Raw genomic sequence first — 14728 nt, 5'->3', positions numbered from 1 at the left:
ACTTATTTTAAAAAATTCCCTACCTTACCGACTACTTTTTTAGACTTATTATTTTATAAAAATAAAATCATACTCAATTTTAAATAATTGATGCAAAATAAGCTTTGTGTACATTAGATAGACATTGAATAAATATTTTTCATTTTTAATCCTGTAGTTAAATTTCTATTGAAGTGATCATTAACCAGACAAAATACGTTCTCACTTTGCGCCCTTAAGGAGAAAAATAGGATACGCGACTCGGGCGGAGGCCTTCCCGCCCTTGAGCGCACTTTCCGCCCTAGTGGCGTAATATACTATTCTGCTTATAATTAAAAAACGATTTTTTCATTTGAAAGCGTTAAGATGATATCCTATGTGGAAAACTTCAAGGGAAAAGAAAACATTTTAATTCAAACATATACTTGCAAGTCGTGTATTCAATACTTTGCGGTAAAATATTCACTTTCTCCTATAATAGGATGAAATCTATTTTTTTTCGTTATAGATCATCCGCATTACATCCCAGAGTGAAATGCTTATTTGTCACTTTGTCGCATAGAACATTGATTTATTACCATTATGAATTAAAAATCCACCTGTTTACTTTATTTTTAATCATGTTTGACGATTTTTTAGATAAAAGAGTACTGTACAACAAACTTGTATTCAAATGGGACCGATAACTTTCTCTCGGAACATATACTCAATTATATACACCATTGATTTGTGAATTTTTTCCTTCAGCTCTCCCAATGGTAAAAGATTTGGAAATTTTTTTCCCTTTTTATGAAACATCTTCGAGTAGGAACCACAATCTTCTAATATATCTGGAAGACGAAGCTTTCGACAAATTTTAAGCTCATTTAAATAATAAATCCTTACTATTAAATAGTCGTGGCTGAAAATTAATTTGCTGTCTCCGATATTTTTAAGATAATTAATTTTAATATGCCAGTGTACCGGTAGATTTTAAGTTATTTATTACGTCCAATTTTATTATCAATCATGACGTGGTAGGTTCGTATCCGTAAAGTAGTTATTCGTGTTATCAATAATTCAAGTTAACAAAGACAAAGGATAAATCATAAATTTTCTTTTTCGTACATAAAAAAAAAAGTTGTGCGGGTAAAAAATCAAATAAAAATTCTATAAAACGTCAAGTTTTAATTATCTCGTTGACTGTAAACTGTTATCATAAAGTTTCTCCTATAAAAATACTCAATAACCATAATCTATTACCAAAGTTGTTTGTAATCCTCCAACAAATTTAATTTTTTTCCCATCAGCGCACCAATAGCTGCCATTACCAATCAAGCACAAACTTCTCGGTACTTCGTAAATAACTTTTTTTTTTTCCCCAACGAAGAAGATGCAACTATTTCTCAGTCGAGGAGTCAGCAATAACAAATAAAACGCACAGTCTCGGTTTGTTTTTAACGTTCAGGTCAATCGCTTTATTCATCGGACAAAAAACATTTTCAACAAATCGTTCAAATACCAGCTATACAAAAAGCACTCACCTTAAAAACTAATCTCGCATGTATGAAAGATAAAAAAAAAAAAAAAAGAAACAAGGGCGATGACATAGTAATTATAAATAACAATAATTTACTACTCGATCCACTAAAGCTAATAATACATCTCGAGTGACGTTACGCGAGGGGTGATTGCTTGCAGGGGAAAAAAAGGGCTGCCTTAATCGGCGAAAAAAAGTTTGCCCCAACTTCTGTATGCCCGCGTTGGATATCAATCGGCGAGCAAACAGGTCGCCTCGGGTTTTCGACGTGTGTGCACATAAAAAAAAAAAAAAGAAAAGAAAAAAAGAAATCTCTGCTTATACGCCAAATCGACGCTTCGTACGCCCATAAAGGTGTTGGTTACAGGGTGAGGTACAGCGTCGATGGCTCAAAGTTCGTAGATAAAAAAAAAATGAGCAACGCGCGCAATCACCCTATTAATCCTACGACGATGAAAGGAAAGCACGTTCGAGTATTTACAAAATGAGCACATTACGCGTGCGATGATATATGTATACATGTATATTTACAAGAGTTTATCCTCAGACGTAACACACACACGTGCATGTATAACATTGCAAGGAAAAAAAAAAAAAAAACAAAGATAACAGAGTTATAGCCTCGTTCTTCGGGAAAAAAAGGGCGCGCCCTTCGATCAAACACTCCTTTGCTAATCAAAAAGCGTGTGCCTTGTCGAGCTCGTTCCAAGTACGGTCACACGCGCAGACATCTGGAACCTCTTTTCCGGAGCACGTCATCGGTATGCCGGTCGCGATCTTTCCCCGCTTTCGCGGTATATATATATGTAGCACGGAAAAGTTTTCCGATCGATCGTCCCGGCTTTTCCCGCAGTCACGTTTGTGTGTCCGTTATACCTACGCGTACGTGACGCCGATCTCTTTCCACGAATGTAACGCAGAGCAGAAGCCTCTTCTTTCGTGTGCGACTCCTCTTGATTAAAATCGACTCAGTCTTTGCTCGAAGTGAATGAAGGACGGTCCCTTTTGTCAATAGAACCTCTCGCGTACGAGTAGGTTGTTGTTGTTGGGCCGAGCGACGCGGGGGTAGAACCAGGGCCCGTAGTTCCGTCCGTTGGGGCGTTTTCGGGGCGGTAGGATGGCGGTAGAGGGCACCCTGATCTGGGCCTTGTCCGTCCCGGACTCGAGTTCCACGATGGTGGGCAATTGGCTGGCCGAGCGAATGTCCTCGATGTCTTCGTCCTTTGGCAAGGGACGCTGGTCCTCCTTGGGCACCGGCCGGCCGTCGGGGTACACGCGGATCACCATTGGACCCGTCAGATACGGTCCCCGGTGCTCCGTTGGGTGGGCGTAGTCTTTATTCGACGTGGACTCCTGGGTCAGCTGGTTGTCACCGACTGCTGTAAACAAAATAAAAATTCTCTGTTAGATTTTTCTATAGTTTTCTTTAATGTTTGTTCGATTGTAATTGTGAGTGATGAAAAAGCGTACACGAGTGATTGCAACACGTTTGCCATACACGTTAAAAGTACTGTTTTATTTTATTAAACGCATCACAGGAATGCTGATAAATGTCTCAAGAAAAACCAAATCGATGCTTCGCCGATTTATTTCACCTAACACCGGAGCTAAAGAAAAAAAAAAATCTTTTCTTCTTCAGAGATTGACGCGAAAAGGCGTGTACGTTATTTCTGTCACATATTGAACACGCTTGCCGTATAAGCGCGGTAAATCCGTGACAGCCAGGTTTTTCACCCCATGTGGTCTTTCTACATTGGGTTTTCCCCTTAAAAAACTGGTGAGACATACTTGGTGCACCATACAATGCAACTATAGTTACATGAAAATTCAAGCGTTAGGATTTACAGTGGTGCACGTAGAGGAAGACAAAGAAGAAGATCCAAAAGTCACGCAGGCGTGTAAAACTTTGATGATCACGGGCGATGTATGTCGCAATGCTCGCGAAACAAATTTCTCGACGAGCACACACAACGACACTCCCCCTCCCCTTTCTGGACTGCGTATACAAAAAAAGCCGACCTTTTTTTTTCCCGGGGCGTCCATCCCGAAGCTCCCCCGTACAATGGACGTCCGTCAGGGGTTACGTTGACGCGGTAAGAAAGAGAGGCTTTTGGCGAAAAAAAGAAAACGCCCCTTTTTTCCTCCCACGCGTTTGTTCGCACCCTCGGCGAGGGTATCGCTGTCGCTCCCTTTGACTGCCACTATACATTGCACACGCGGTCCCTAATGATCCTCGTCCGATGCCCCCCTTTTGTGCGTGCCCTCGCACCCTCCTCTTTCATCCTTATTCTCGTGTAATTCACGGGTAAGCGATTATTATACCTCGTCGAAGCAAATCGAACGGACGATTTGACGGCTCTCACATGCGACGGATGTACGTGTCAAGCGCTTGATCGTTACACATCTACTACACGCTCGATTTCTCGTCTCATACACCCCTCGTGTTTTCGTCATTGTATGGTATATGATGGAGGGGGAAAAGAGACCTAACAGCGTAAAAGGAATATCAAGATACGGTGACAAAAAAAAATTAAGAGTCGCGTGTGCTCGAAAAAAGAACGAGTCGCGCTCGGCTTAGGAAGAGGAGGAGCGCCCTATAACTGCCCCATCTAAACGAGCGAAGAATCAAGGTACGACAAAAGGGTCACATCGTACACACGCTTGCGCTGCTTTGCGCTTTGTTATATATACATACATGTATATTAGGGTAAGGGAGGAAAAATAAAAAAGACGAGGGCAGCTTCGTGCTTTCGCAGCACCTCCTGTGTGTGTGTATATATACACGTGAAAACGCGCGACTGGGATTCCGCCGTGTAAGATACACGTGGAGGTATATACTTATATGAGTGAGCCGAGAGAAAATGTGAAAGCTGAGCGAGCAGAGGCCCATTCTTCGTTCCCCCGAAGAGCTGCCGTAGTCATCGTAGTCGTCGAGGCAAAGAAAACAGAAAAAGTGACCTCGATCCCGCGAGTAGTAGGAGCGAGAGCGCGGAAATAGCGTTCGATATGGGCCTCTCTCTCTCTCTCTCTCTTTGTGCCATTGACGTCGTCATCGGAGGAAAAGCTGCAGTGCCAGCGGGAACGCCAGAGAAACGCCGTATACGCTCTCGAGCCCCTCCCCTTGGGTTACGTGTGTATATAGACCTGCACTCGAGAGTTTCTTTTTATTTTCTCTCCTCCTCTTTCCGGATGTGTGGGTGCGCTTCTTTCTTATTTTCTCCATATGGTCCTCCTCCCTCCTTCCTTCGTATACGTGTCCTTTGCGAGGTGCGCTGCGGATTTTGTCTCTTGGGCGCGATTACTTTTACGTCGAGTCGATCGAGTGTTTCTGTGCGCGCGTATATGTGTATATATGTACGTACAAAAGGACAGAGATTGCGATCGCGAGTCTCGGGAAATGGGCGTGTATATATATGTATACGTGTATACGCTGGAACGCCGATTTTCTTTGGTAACCGGAAACCGAATGCGTGATGTGTGTGTGCGAGTCTCGAGAGGTGTCTCCGCGGCAGAGGGTTCGGAAAAGTCGCGCCCTTCTGTTTGCCCCCGTTTGTGATTTCGGGTTGAAAGATAAAGGCGACGGGAGTAACAGATTTTTCATCGGCAAATTGGGTTTCGGGAACAAGGGCTAATCAAAAATAAAGCGGAATTTCCTTTTTTTCACGCGGAAGATGCGAATTGTGGGATTTTTCAGAGATCTTTCAGATTTATCTTCGTTTCGTCGTTCTGTCTACCGGAGCCACGGTGGCTGATGCATTTCCGCGAGATCGCCGGCTGAGATAGCGCAGATTGAGTCTCGCCCACGAGACAAAAGGGGAAAAAAAAAACAAACATGCCGAAAATAAACGAAGATCTGATGAAAAATTATACCGAGTCACTTTTATTTTTCTCCCGGACAATCGAGACCTACACGCATCGAAGCCTCCGATCTCTCGATATGAAACCACTCGCGCACATACAGCTCCCGCAAATTGGCGAAAACGGCTCGTCTCGTGAAATTAGAAAGCGCTCCCGCTCTCTCTCTCTCTCTTTCCCCTGGAAAAGAAGAAAACTCTCTCGCCGCACGTATATACCCACGCACGCGTGATCCGATCCGATCGATAAGCTCCCGCGTTGTGCTTGTACACGCGAAAATTTCACCTGCAGCGGTATCAAGGGGGGGGGTGTATAATAGCAGCTCTCCGGAGCTAACGAGGAGATATACGCGCCAGGCAATCACGGAATGTACGAAGCAGGCAAATGAGCACACACACGCGCGTGTATGTGTACAGTGACAGACAAACATAAACAAAGTGCACTTACCCAGTGGATCGTCCTCGGTGGTGTGGAAGGAGTGCTGACCGAGGCGCGAGGCCTCGTGCTGTCTGCCGCTACTGTTGCCGACGATGCTGCGCCAGACTGCGGGTAACAAAAGAAAAAGGCGTGGGGTGAAAAATCCGCGTTTAATTAAGGCGTTTCACGCTCGGCCGAGGCCCTTTCCCCTTTAACGTTAATCTTCCGTATTTTCTCCCTCCTCCTCGTCTTTCTCAATTGAATTTTCCGCTCTATATTACCTCTCTTTTCATTCCCCGACTTTTCACGGGCGCATATATATTACATCATCCACTACCGGCTGATGCGGTGAAATTGTTTTTAAAAGTATGTTTTACCACGAGTGAAAAAAAAAAAAAAAAAAAAAATTCCATGCGCTAGCGTAATTGCCGGTCAACCGAAATCGGCGATGTTTACTTTCGGCGAATGATCAATCCAAACGGCATCCAAGCTCGTAATTGATTTCCGAGAAAACGGGGCGCATTAATTGCCACCGAGAAGAAAAAAAAAAACCAGCATCCACGTGGGAGAGAAATCACCGTGTAATTACGTTAATAACGCCACTTGTATCCCTCCCCCTGGAGGGGCAGGGACGAAGAGAGAGAGAGAGAGAGAGAGGAGCGCGTCACGAAAGAGAAAACTCATATCTGCCAGCGAGAAGAACAATAATACGGTGTACACTTACTGATGTCCTTAGCGCCGCGCTGGTAGGGGTCCATCCCGTCGAGATCATCGTCGTCGAGGTGGGCGAGGTTCTTCAAGCCGGTGATCAAGAGGTTCTTGTTGCAGTCGGGCATCGGCGATTCCGAGCAAAACTCGGACACCTCTTGGTTGAAGATCCGGTACAAGTGGCTCATCTGCAATCACAGGGGGAACATAAAATTGTTACGGCCCATCAGGAATATCCCGAAACGAGTATGGACTCTGCGGAGGGGATAATTGCCGGCACGGGGAATCCCCCGGCGTACAACTGCAGTGCGAACGATCTATGGTTCGAGGCATTTATGTTTTGTCTTTTACGTTATTACAATCAGCGCGCGGCGCGAGGAATTTACGCAGGAATTTATCGGCCCGACACTTTGGTACACGTCACGTGGTGGGGGTAATTGACGAGACGCTTTTGTTGCGGTGCAAATGTAAAGCGGCCGATTGGAAATCAATACTTGCCCCCCCCCCTTGCGAGGGACACCACCGGTGGTTGTGTAATCCTCTTGCGTGCACGGCTGCGTATAAGAGCTTGCGAAAAACGGAGGTCCAAGAGAATAAAAGATACACACGCGAGTCGAATAATTTTGCAACGGGGAGGAGGGGGGGAGGCTTCGAGAATCGATGACGAAAACAATCGGGGAGGGAGCAAAGAACGAAAAGTTGACTTGAGGAACAAACTGAAGTTACCGATGGGGTGGCTAACTAACCGCGAAAAGGCGGCCCTTAACTGGGTTAGCCGAACGAGCGGCGGAACTTTCGGGAACTCCTCTACTCACGGGCAATCGATGTGTAGATGCTTTTTGTCAACTCGCACGCGCTCGATGTTCGTCACGTACAGCCGCTGCGCAAAAACAACGTTGCTCGATACTTTTCGCAAATGGCCAATTTTTACAAAAAAAAAAAATAAATAAATAAATGAAAGAAAAAAAAAAGGGAACCGCAAGAAAAACACTTACATATATATACACAGTGCAATGCAAACACTACTCAGTTTGGCTTAACGACGTGGGTAACTATCAGTTAGCGCAAAGTGTTCGTTATTTGGCTTTCTCGGCTCTGAGCGCTCATAAGCGATCTCTCGGCAAAGAAGGAAAACTTTCCCTTTTTTTTCTCTCTTTCGAGCTCTCGCAACTTTTTTTTTCCCTCCGAAACAAACAACGCGTCTCTTTGAGAGGACGCGCGCGCTCGCTCGAGTGGGAAAAAAGTCCGTATACCTACGCTCGAAAAAGAGACAAATAATCCGTATAGTGAGCGTTGTAGCGCGCTCGACCCAAATACATATCGCAGAGGGCGGGGGTGATGTGGCCCGGTTTTACGCGCGTGCATATATACACACACACACACACATTTGTGATCGGGAACGCCGATAATTGCGTGTACGTGAAATCGGGATTGACGAGTGCCGAGAGAAAGCTATCGGGCGACGAACGCCGGATGGGACGTAATTAGCGCGGAAAGCCGCCGCGTCGCTCTTTGTTGCGCGCGTCGATCTACATATATATACACACAGATAAATCCACCGAGCTAAACCATATGCCGATTTTTTTTTTCTCTCCTTCTTCCCCCTCGTATACATCCGCGAAAATTAAAAGTTTTAATTGACTCGGAGAAAAAAGCCTCCCCGCGCATTGTCGCGCTCGATTGAAGTGCGCCGGAGCAGAAGCGATGGGCCCATTGTTTGCCGTACACACACCGCGCCCCGGGAAAAGTTGGCCGAGCCGCGGTCCGGTCGGCCGGATGAAGGGAGTGGGAGAAAGAAACCCGCGCTCTTGAACTTCGCCTGGTGTCCAGCGGCCTTAAGATGAAAGTCGCGATTATACCGATCTTCGGCAAACGTCCCCTCGGATCGGACCGGATATCGGTATGGCTCGCGTCGGCGGCGTTACCACAACCAATAATCGCACTGTGCACTGTACGGGAAACAATACCGCGTATATACAGCGAAGGGGGGTGTAAGGTCCTCACCTTTTCCTCCCTCGTGAGGAACTCCCACATGGGAATGGCAGAGCTGCGAGCGCACGCTACGAAGCACGCGACCACCACGGCCGCGAGCAGCAATATTAAGCTTCTGGCTTCCATCGTCTTGGTTTGGTTGTTCCTCACTGGTCACTGAGCGTTATACGCGGGGTACGGTGATGCACAAATGTAGCACTAGTGACGAGGCTCGGAAGGTCGGAGCAATGATGGAAGATAAAACGCGCAATTGGGTATAATCGTGCGCGATCTCTCGCAATCGGTTCTCGAAAGTCAACTGAGCGCCAGTCGGCGAGTCGTTGGTTTTATGCGCTCGGCCGAAGAAGAGTCTCGAGCGAGAGAGAGAGAGATCCCCACCGGGACGATCGGCCTTTCCCTCATGCTCGGCGCGTATAGCTCATCACAACAACCGGCCTCCTCCTCCTCCTTTTGCGTTGACGTTGTCTTTTTGTTTGTACGCGCCTCGGATTTTTTTGCCGATCGGAGGCGCCGGGACTCTCTCGCGCGTCAAACCTCCGGGAAACGTGCGGGGCCCGATCTGGTTTTTCCCGTGGTTTACGATCGCGAATAATTTTTTTTTGTTTTTTTTTTTGTTTTTTTTTCTTTTTTGTTACGCAATGCGGAGATGATCCGATGGATGTACGTGCGATTGTGTTGCTCATGCGGTTCGTACGGAATTGCAATTACCGAAGCGTCGCGGTTCGCTTTAGTACGAGAGTTGAATGTTCCACGTGCGCGTGAACGCGCGTTAAATGTCACGATAAAAATGTCAATGTACAATGGAAAAGTTTACACATCACAGGGTATATGTGTCAAGAATAATCGTTTGCAAATTTTTTGGGGACATTCATTTATAAATTTGTAGTAAAATAAAAAAGTTACGTATGAAAAAAAGAAATAATAATATAATACATAAATTAAAATAGGAAGGAAAAAAAAATTGTCATTCATGAATTACTCTACTGGTGTGCATTTAAATGGGATATGAACAGATTTCATTCATTTAACACAGTAAAACAATACCGATTGTTGAGGGAAAACGTGTGACATATTAATAGCCTTAAACGCATTCAAAAAACTGTGTAAATCATTTCTTCCACAAAATAATTACACATCAAAGATTCTCCTGTTTGAGGTGAGATGATGTACTTATAGCCCTTGTTGTATATCAACAACGTACCGAGCACTCAGTCATTCTGTAGCAGTTGGATGCTCAATGACATGATCGAGCAATTGTCTCAACGAGAGGGAATAGCAGCGCAGAAATCTTAACTCGACTACATCTCCGCGTAAGTAATGCAAAACGTAGCAAAGTAAAAAATTTGTAGGTCATCCAGAGCCAAAGTTGGCTTAAACATTTCTGTAATACATCGGTAAAGCAACAAGATTATGAGGATCGAGTTCTGTGGGACACCCAAATAGTCCGTTTTATCGGTTAAGTTCACTGTACCCCGTCCTTCATACGACAGTGTATACCTACAGTATGTAGGTAGTGGATGTAAATGTGTCGATGAAAGTAATGCCAACAGCCATATCTTTTCTTTTAACTCATGAAATCTTTACTAAAGACCAATAAACAGACGTGGTCCGGGCAACAGTGGAAAATTGCCCTGACATTGACTACTCAATACAAGCTTGCAATAACAAAAGTGGGTATTCTTATTAAAAAAAAATTTTTTTTAAATTGAATGAAACAAAGCAAATACGAAAACAATTATTTACAACAAAGAGTGAACGAATGACTAAAAATAATACTGCAGGTCAATGGTCATAGTACACGGTCAGTTGCTGCGGATGTATAGCTCTTAGGATCCTCGTGTGGACGTGACGTGGGAATTCGATGACGATGACTGGATGTGCGGAATCATTAGTTTGATTCTTTCGACATTAATGTGTCCACGCGTGTTATTTATAGGGTTTTTCGCTCGGTCCGTGTACACAGTGAGTCAAGGTTATTTTTACGGATTTTCGCACGTCGCGGGGGAAAAAAAAAGAATAAAAAACAAAGAAGAATTTCTCGCGATAAAAGCCGGGTATTGGTGGTGCTTGCGTTATTGCCCATCAGGTGAGGAATTCATAATGGATATTTATAATGTAGCGGCGTGTCGACGCTAACACCGGCCGTACGCGTGTGTGTAATGAATGCGCGTGCCCGTGAGAGGCGCCAGCGCGCGACCGTATACAGTCGTTTCTGTTTCATTGTCCCCGAGCCGTGGCTTCGCGCGTTTCAGAAAACTCCTCTTTTTCTACCTGCCCACAGAGCGAGGAATGTCGCTGGATTTTATTGTTGTGCCTATTTTTTTTTCTTCTTTCTTCGATCTTACGCGGTGTGGGTCCTTTTTTTCAAATATATTTGCGGTCTACGGTGGATATTATACCGAAATGAGGATAGGAAAATTTCGTTTCTACGAGTGACCTTATACGTATACAGATGGCATATTAGTTTGTGAAACGCGGAAATTCGAGATGGTCCATACGTTCGTTCATTCGCCTCTTCTGTGCTTTTTAAATTGTATACGTATATTCTATTTATTGTTCAAATGTATCGAGTGACGTGTACAAACACGCAACGAGAGCAAGTGTCATATATTTACACTTTCAAGTTCAAGTTGAGGAGAACTAAAAGTGTGTCGAAGCTTACGCGATTGACCTGCAATGTTTTCCTCCAGAGCTGAAGGCGAGACTGCGAAGCTTTTAACTTTGTGCTGTAGTACGGGAGACCGGACTAACGTTTAATCTGATGTTTTCATGTTTTGATCGCGTCGTTCGTCGTGCGTTTTTTTTTATCTTTGGAAAGTTTCGATGACAAGTTAAAAATTATCTCAGAGGAGCATGCAATTTTTTTATTGTATTAAATTGAAAAAAGAGATGGACGTAATATCGTGTACGTTTTGGACTTTAGTCAATTGAATGCAATTGATGAAATTACAAATAACACAATCAAATAGAATGATGTATACAAAATTCCAAAAAATTTTCAGCAAAAATTAAAATGGAATAAGTTCATAACATAAATGTGATCAAAAGTAATGCTGTATTCAATTTGTTTTTACTCTGAAAAACACATTTAGACAAAAAAATTTATTTCATTTAGATGAAATAAAATTAGGCGTAATGTTTGAATGTTCCTTAAAAAATGCACAAATTTGCACACATTTTTATTAGGAAAAACATTTTAAAATCATTGTTGATTTATTTATACTATGGCGTTCGATTTAAAAGTTGTCTTAAAGCAAAATATGAGTGGCAATACAACCATTGCATCTGTAATATTTAGTAAAAGAGCGATTGCAAAGACGAAAAAATGAGTATAAATTTAACTAAAATTGTGATCTCTTTTTGGAATGTGGTACGTACAGTCGCAGTGGTGCAGATCACGCGAAACGCGTTTAACATGAGTAGCAAATTTAAAATTCAAAAAAATTTGTTAATAAAGTACCATAAAAACTGAAGAATTTTCTAAAGAACACATTCATATACATCTGACTATATTAAGGAGCTCAAAGCTTTTTAAAGTTACGGTAGCCACGTACCGCTTTGACACAAATATTCTCTCCAAAAAGTTGAAAAATTAATACAATAGTTTTTAATTGTATTTTAAAAATACATTTCTAACGAAACACTACTATCGTGTCTCTTAATTTCAAATTGTTGTACTTTCATCACATGTTTAATTTAAGACTTTTCTTATTAAAAAAAAAAAAAAAAAAAAAAAAAAAAATTACTTTGTACTTGTAATCGTACTGTTTGTTGAATTACAAAACAATGCGATCTTGTAAAGGTCAATGAAACGCAAAAAACGTGTAAGCGTAAAGACGGAATTCCCAAATCCAGGCGTTCAAGCAAAAGGAAAATTTTCACTGCGTCGCCGTCGCACAATAGAGTCATCCTCCAACCGGACACCGCAACGACTCCCACCTGCAAGCTACGCGTGCATATAATGTGAGCAACGCGATGCGTCGGTCATAAAAACAAGTATCACCCAAACAGATCAACAAAAAACACCAACGAGCGCGCAAAAGACGATGATTTCACGCGAACCCGACACCAGAGAGCCGTACCATCGTGCTGCTGACACATTTATTTACAAAAACCATTGACGCCATCGCGACGCCTCTCGACTAGACGCATACACGCGCTCCTAGCCGATAAAATAACATTTCGGCATTCCTCGAGGCCTGCATTCGCGAGAAGTTACCCATAAACCAAGATTATCTCCACCGCGTGTCTCGCGGGTCAAAAACACTACAGGCGCGATTTTTTTTCGGCCTACACGACTCTTGCGGCCGACAATAGCATTTTTTCATCACCTATGGAATCGTGAAAAAAAAAGCGAAAAACACGCCTGAAAACATGAGACAATAAAAGAAAAGCAATTTTTTGTCATACCGCCAGACCGATCCTAAGGATAGCCGTGATGCCGATTCCGAGCAGCACCGGCGCAGCGTCCGATTAGGAGATCTCCCGCTACTGACTCGCCACAAGAGCCCACGGCGATGCGTCCTTTGGAAGGACGATGGGATCGCTATACGTACCTACACCCACGCGGCTCTATGCAGATATGAAAAGATAAACAGGCCGAGGTCGCCGACAAATGGAAAAATAAACAAGTGCACGTGGTGAAGTTGACGAGGTCAATCTAGATGGTCACCGATCGGACGAAGACGATCTTGGCAAGCGTTCATTGTCCAGCTGCACCAGACATATTTGACGTTTTCGTTGAGTTACGATATTGTTTCGTTACCACGTCCGTGTCGCAAGAAATGCAAAGCAAACGGACCCTGCAGAGTGGTCGGATTATTTTTTGGCGTCCTTCCATGGACCCGACCGAGCTGACCCTGCGGCGGTCGTGCGGTTGACATCCCTGTCCCGTGTATACGTTAACTGCACTAGAAACAATGTGTTTTGTTTCATAAATTTCCCTTCCGATGCACGTGTTTTAGCGTCACGCGAGCAAACAGATCACGTTTTGGTCGACTGCTCGTTTCAGATGGGAGCTCGCTTGATTTGCGCAGAAAAACATTGCGATGTACATGCAAACGTGGTTCCTCGAGATTAGCACGAAGAAACGATGTTTATCGAGGAGCGGCTCTTTTTTTTACACATCAAAGATATCGTGTTCCACCTGCGGTAGTGGAATTAAATAAATTTTGCCACCCAATGGTAAAGGGGGGGGGGGCCAACATTGTTTTAATTGACGAAACTGGTGATCGTCGCTTTGAGCTTACCGACGTACCGGCGGGTTGGCGTAACTGGATTTTATAATCGGGACGACCGAGACCGAGTTCGCGTTCCCAGTTTCTATGATGCACCGATAACTGTGCCAATGTCGAGAAGGAGCAAAATAATCGAAAGGAATCGAATAATTTTTAAAATAAATGTCTCGGTATTTCATGTCAACGAAACGCATGAAAGTGTACTTTTATAGCCAACATTCGATAAAAGCTATTTTTATTGTACCCATACATAGATGAATAAAATAAAGTATTAATATTGAAGCTAACAAACTGTACGTAGCAACTTAATTCAGGACTGACGCACGTTTTATGTAAGATCTTAATCGAGCATTTGTACTAGACACTTGACTGATTTACAATTGTGATTATACAATATTTACGGCTCAATAATGCTGTGAAAATGGTCGTTAAATTATCTTTTCGCACTCGAGAACAAATAAATATCCAAGTCCAACTACTTTATTTTTTTGCAAGCTGTACATTTCACTTATTCTTGTCTTTCTTTTTTAAAAATTACTTAACTTTTACGAAACGTGGAGTAATTCGTAAAAAAAAAAATTTTTTTTTTTTTTCATTTGGAAACGATATTCCTGCGATTTCTCAATACTTTGATTATGCAGTGGTTAAGTTATGCTAGGTCGAGCTCGTGTTATTGCAGGAGTGTTACATGATGGGCTTGGACATTGTCAGTGCGCAGTTTCACTGTTCTCTAGAATTAACTTGTTCTTCGGTGAGTGTTTCAGGGCAAATAAAAGTCAACTTTGATTGCATAAAATACTTATCAGTTTTCCAAATCTTTGTGCACAGATCGATATGAAATCGTCCATGTAGTTGCTTCTCTAATCTTTCTTTAATATTTTGGACACGGTTGTACTTGAGACCTAGATCCTTTTTTATCCTCGGAAGCCCTTTCGTAAATCTCTTTTAGAACTTCTTTCTAATCGTGTCGCGTAACTTCATACACTTCACTTTAGTGCACTTGATACCATTAAAAAGTCCC

The 14728-nt window shown here is 43.2% G+C and overlaps 1 protein-coding gene across 2 annotated transcripts; it reads right to left on the bottom strand.

The window, feature by feature from the left end:
* Positions 1–1404: 1404 nt before the first annotated feature.
* Positions 1405–8854, bottom strand: Reg-5 (Rhythmically expressed gene 5). 2 transcript variants are annotated; one of them, XM_014349484.2, is made up of 4 exons: positions 8483–8854; positions 6495–6666; positions 5801–5896; positions 1405–2874 (listed from the first exon to the last, which is right to left on the bottom strand). In XM_014349484.2, exons 1-4 carry the CDS (start codon positions 8594–8596, stop codon positions 2507–2509), a joined length of 750 nt encoding a protein of 249 aa, XP_014204970.2. In that variant the 5' UTR covers positions 8597–8854; the 3' UTR covers positions 1405–2506. The 2 variants fall into 2 exon arrangements, with proteins under 2 accessions (XP_014204970.2, XP_014204969.2); XM_014349483.2 differs by having other exon boundaries at positions 1405–2877; positions 8483–8850.
* Positions 8855–14728: the final 5874 nt, after the last annotated feature.

This window comes from Copidosoma floridanum, unplaced genomic scaffold (assembly GCF_036245765.1).
Source record: "Copidosoma floridanum isolate Cflo_tuat_1 unplaced genomic scaffold, Cflo_Japanese_pri ptg000019l, whole genome shotgun sequence".
NCBI classification, from domain to species: domain Eukaryota; kingdom Metazoa; phylum Arthropoda; class Insecta; order Hymenoptera; family Encyrtidae; genus Copidosoma; species Copidosoma floridanum.
Note: the sequence above shows the minus strand (reverse complement) of the source record. Positions and strands in the feature narration are given on the sequence as shown.

Coding starts and splice junctions, on each gene's coding strand:
- Reg-5 (XM_014349483.2), bottom strand. CDS start 8,596: ATGGAAGCCAGAAGCTTAATATTGCTGCTCGCGGCCGTGGTGGTCGCG. Junction 6,667..8,482: donor TCCTCACGAGGGAGGAAAAG/GTGAGGACCTTA, acceptor CTGTGATTGCAG/ATGAGCCACTTGTACCGGAT. Junction 2,878..5,800: donor CACCGAGGACGATCCACTGG/GTAAGTGCACTT, acceptor TTTTGTTTACAG/CAGTCGGTGACAACCAGCTG.